Raw genomic sequence first — 4,478 nt, 5'->3', positions numbered from 1 at the left:
ACCGCATGGAGCGAAAGGCATCTTGTTGCAGGATGTCAAACACCGTGGTGGGGTACAATGAAGGCCGGGTCTTCTGCAGAAGTGGGATTGAGGTGGAGAAGCAGGGGACCCCCCCCCAAACCTCCATCTTTGACGTTGACATGGAAGTAGCCCAGGGGAGTGTCCTTTGGTAGTCGCAGCCAGCGTCCCACCGCAGAGCGAACCGGGCAGTCGGTTTCTTCAGGATGTGTTGTGCGTGATCTGGTGTGACCTCGTGCGTGAATTTGGGCACCGGATACGTCAGCAGCAGCTGAAGTCCTTGGTGTGGCTTAAGCGGTGTTCTTAAGAGCTCTTGCAGCAAAGTGTTCAGTCTGGAGACGCCGGTGTGAAAGGCTTCATAGGACCATTTTATGCTGTTTCTGTCAGCACACCCCTTCTGCCTATGATGGCGCAAAAGGAAAGGCGACATCCTTCGATAAGTCAGAAGGCATAATATTTACGTGCAATTATTTACAGATGCAGAATAAGAAAACTGCCTGAAATCTAATCTGATGGGGAAACAGAGTCCACCAATCACTGCAAAGAAGCAGCAGAAAAGTTTGTTCCTACTTGAGTTGTTATCTCCTGACCCACAGCATATGTTGTTTATTCAACAGTCATTGGGGCAGTTGTCAAAAACAAATCTACCATTGCCCAGGGTACACAAAAGAAAACCTTGATAAGCCTGAAATAGTTTGGAACAAGGAGGCAAAACTGAAACTGAAAAGACACGCTAAGAAAAATGGAAAAGGAAAAACAGCTAACACCACTAGAGAAAAAGCATATGCAACCGGAAGACTCCTCCATACCCAGGTTCTACGGACGCCCCCAAATACACAAGGACAGGATCCCCTTATGCCCAATTGTGTCTCTACCTGGAACACCGATGTACAAATTAGCAAAAACCCTGCAGAGGAAACTCAGACACCTGGTCAACAACTCAACTAAACTCCCCAGAACAATTTCTCCAATGCATCAAACACACGAAGATCAACAAGGAAGAAATTGTGGTCCCCTTCAACGTCACCGCCCTCTTCACCTGACGTCAACCTGGCTGAACAAACCATGCACCACCTACTCACCGAACACCATACCCACAAAGCGGACGCCACCACAGAGCACGCCACGTCCACAGAAACCATCATGAAACTCCTGGATCTGTGCCTCAACACAACACACTTCAAGTTCAATGGGAAAATGTACAAGCAAGCACAAGGCACCCCAAATGGGATCCCCCATATCAGGCCTCGTAGCAGAAGCAGTCATGCAGCGACTTGAATCCATTGCTCTACCCACCATCCAAGATTCTGGACACACAACGTCGATGCCGACCTCGTCATCATCAAACGCTCCTAAATTGAAGAAACACACCACCTACTCAGTTCTTCCTCACATTCCGTCACCGCCTGCTGTCCTCTCCTGGAACATGGAGGGGCTCCTCCTGACCCCAAGCCCCCTTCGCAGCCGTCCTGTGCCCGTTTTCCCTCAGGAATCCTTCTTTGCGTGCCTCAGCCGTGTCCTTTTGGCTAATTCATCTGGCCTCCTCCCTTTTCATAGCACTTGATCCCAAACACGGCATTCCAGGCGAGGCTGGATAACTGCAGAAGGTGCTGCAAACATCAAAACTTGGCTTTGTTGCAACCTCATCGCCCACTGATTCGGGTGTAGCTTTTGGCCTGCTACACCGTCCCAGAAACCTGGCTGCTTTTACTGCCGCCGTGTCCAAATTATCCGATCCTTTCTTTTGCAGACGTTGGCCTGGGGAGATTAGGGTGGCCTTCAGGCAGTGTGTTGAACCAGCTTTTTGCAGATCAGGAGAGGTCCGTTAAATTAAGTTTTTCACGGGCTAATATGTGGGGTGTGGAGCCCACCTGCTCACTTGGCGGATGCTTCGAGCTGTTTCTCGGCCCCAGAAAATGGCTTGGTGGCTGCCCGCGTCTTTCTGCAGGCCGAGTGGCCTGTCCTGGCTCTTCCCTGCCCGGAGTGAATGTGGGGTGGAAGGAAGGAGACCCAGGAAGGGAAGGGTCTTCCAGACCCCCGAGGGTCTTCTGGATTCGAAAGCCCCTCCAGGGTTGAATGGGAGGCAAGGGGGGCCAGGAGGGAGCAGAGCAAAGCAAAATGTTGCATTGAAACTGGCCCTGGGGGGCTCACTGCCAGAGGGGGGGGGCTGCAGCCTCCTGCTGGGGGCTGTCCCTGGGCACGACTCTCTTGGCAGAGGACTTTTCCTTTTTTTTAAAAAATGATGAAGTAGCCCCTAAGCTCATTTTGGACTCCCTCCCTCTGTGCCCCCCCCCCCGGCATCCAACCCAAATCCTGATCCAGTCCCTGTTCCTCATTTAGGAGGCTTCCTGACGGTCCCACTTCCCCGCCTGCAGTTTTCTTACCATCCCAGTTTACTCCATAGAGCAGAATAACCGAGTTGGAAGGGACCTTGGAGGTCATCTAGTCCAACTCCCTGCATAAGCAGGAGAGTCTATATACCATTTCAAGAGAGTGGCTGTCCAGTCTCTTCTTGAACGCTGGACCGGTGCTGGGCCTCCCTCCTTCCCATAACTGACCAGGCTGAAAGGAGATGGAGCAGAGGGGGGGGGGGATTCTATGTGTGTGTGGGTGTGTGTGGGTGTGAACTAAAGCCATCAATGTAAGCCATAACAGGGTTTCTTACTTGGGCATTGTCTGTGACAGGGAATGCATCAATTAAGGCTTGATTACCTGGTTTTAGGGTTGAATGTATTGTGAGAATCAGCCGCAAGGCTTTGTGGAGATGAAAAGAATACAGCAAACAGTCTGGTCAAAGTTAAAACTTCTTTTTAAAATGGGGCAGGATCGTCTCCTGCCCCAGCTTAGCCAGAGGGTCTTCCTGCTTCTGAAATGGGATGGGCAGCCAGTCAGCCTCCCCCCCCCCAGTCCTTCAGGTCCCCTTTAATTCCATTTCAATTCAGTTCAGTGGCCCCCAACCCTGGCCAAAGCCCAGCTGCGGTGGTGGGGGCACTGTGGCTAATGGCTGTGAGTATTTCTCCCCTCCCCTTATTTCTAAGGGGTCTCCCAGCAAGGGACGATCAAGATATAAATTCTTGGAAAAAGGAAGCACTGCTGAAACCAGATCAAGTTGGGTGCCTTTCGAACCCAAGGCCAAAGCTGCATCCATCCGATCCGAGATGCCAAATCCAGGCGACCCACAAAAGGCAGCCAGCCACGCTAGAACCGGGGAGCTCAAGGCTGAAGTCTCCCTGTTCTCAGCTTGGTTTTTCCCCCCCCTTTTTCTTGCAAACCTCCCTAGTGACTAGTCCACATCATCAGCAGGAACCCAGTAGGGAAAAAAAAACTAAATTCAACTTGTAATCCTTTGCTGCCCTCTAGTGGTCGATCCGTTACAAGCCCTAATCACAATTGACTAGCCATCTGTAAGGTCTTCTCTGGATCTTAGCCACTGGAAGGCTTGCAGACTTCAATTCCCAGAATCCCCCAGCTTGGGGACTTCTGGGAATTGAAGTCCATACATCTTCCGGTTGCTAGGACTGAGAAACACTGGTCTAGATTGTCATTTGCAACTGTGGAGTCCTCAAAGGGTTGGACTCTGGCGTTTCCTGAGTGGGTGTACGGGGGGCTCAGACCTTCCTACCTGAGACGTTAATTTTAATCACATTAAGACAGGGGTCTTCGAACTTGGCCCTTTGATGACTTGTGGACTTCAACTCCCAGAATTCCTCAGCCAGGCACGCGTGCCTGGCTGAGGAATTCTGGGAGTTGAAGTCCACAAGTCATCAAAGGGCCAAGTTCGAAGACCCCTGCATTAAGACTTAGGGTTATTCCAACACAAACAGCCTGATACAATTCCATTCCTTTTCAAGAAAAAGTGCCCCAAGTCAGGTTGCGTGCAGACTTTTGGGAGAGATTCTGGCTGCCTTTTGTGCTCAGAGTATAGATTTGAGCAGCAAGGAACTATTTCCGCTGGCAGAATCAGAATTTGCCATCCCAAAGTCACAGGTTTGGGATGCTGCCGTTTCTAAAATCTGCTTCCTCTCAGCTCCCACCGCATGCCTGGCTGGAACCAGGGTTAGGAGGGTCCTCCAGGCCAGGTTGTCCCAATGGGGCTGGTGATCCCGGATGCAAATGTTACAGCCCTTGCAAGACCCAGTTAAATACCTCATCAGACGCTGTGAAATCTGACGCAGGGCTGGCCTTTCTGCGGCTTTTAGGCCGCAGTTCTAACCTGGTTTGAAGGCCCGCTGAGATCAAGGTGGTTACTGCTTCTCAGGGAAGCTGCCAGCTTTATCCTGGGCAGGGGTCCTACAGTTTGGCGAAAAAGGGAGGGGGTTGCATTCCTCTTTGCTTAAAGGGAGGGAAAAAAAACAACTTTCCAAAGCCTGGGTTTAGAATTCAGAAAATTCACTAGAATTCTATGAAAAATAATAATAAAAATTTTCGGCCCCTTCAAAGGGCAGAAAACAAATAGCATT

General features: G+C 50.7%; 1 protein-coding gene across 1 annotated transcript in view; it reads left to right on the top strand.

The window, feature by feature from the left end:
- Positions 1-1,083: 1,083 nt before the first annotated feature.
- The window catches only part of LOC107296834 (MARVEL domain-containing protein 2-like), a gene marked incomplete at its 3' end in the record, with an annotated part of 17,052 nt that continues 13,657 nt past the window's right edge, over positions 1,084-4,478 (top strand). Inside the window, exon 1 of the mRNA XM_015826187.1 lies at positions 1,084-1,267. Coding sequence (XP_015681673.1) covers positions 1,084-1,267 — 184 coding nt within the window. The remainder of the gene's footprint in view (positions 1,268-4,478) is intronic.

This window comes from Protobothrops mucrosquamatus, unplaced genomic scaffold (assembly GCF_001527695.2).
Source record: "Protobothrops mucrosquamatus isolate PMUCROS unplaced genomic scaffold, P.Mucros_1.0 scaffold2998, whole genome shotgun sequence".
NCBI classification, from domain to species: Eukaryota; Metazoa; Chordata; class Lepidosauria; order Squamata; family Viperidae; genus Protobothrops; species Protobothrops mucrosquamatus.
The sequence above is the reverse complement of the archived record's forward strand: the minus strand, read 5'-3'. Positions and strand labels throughout refer to the sequence as shown.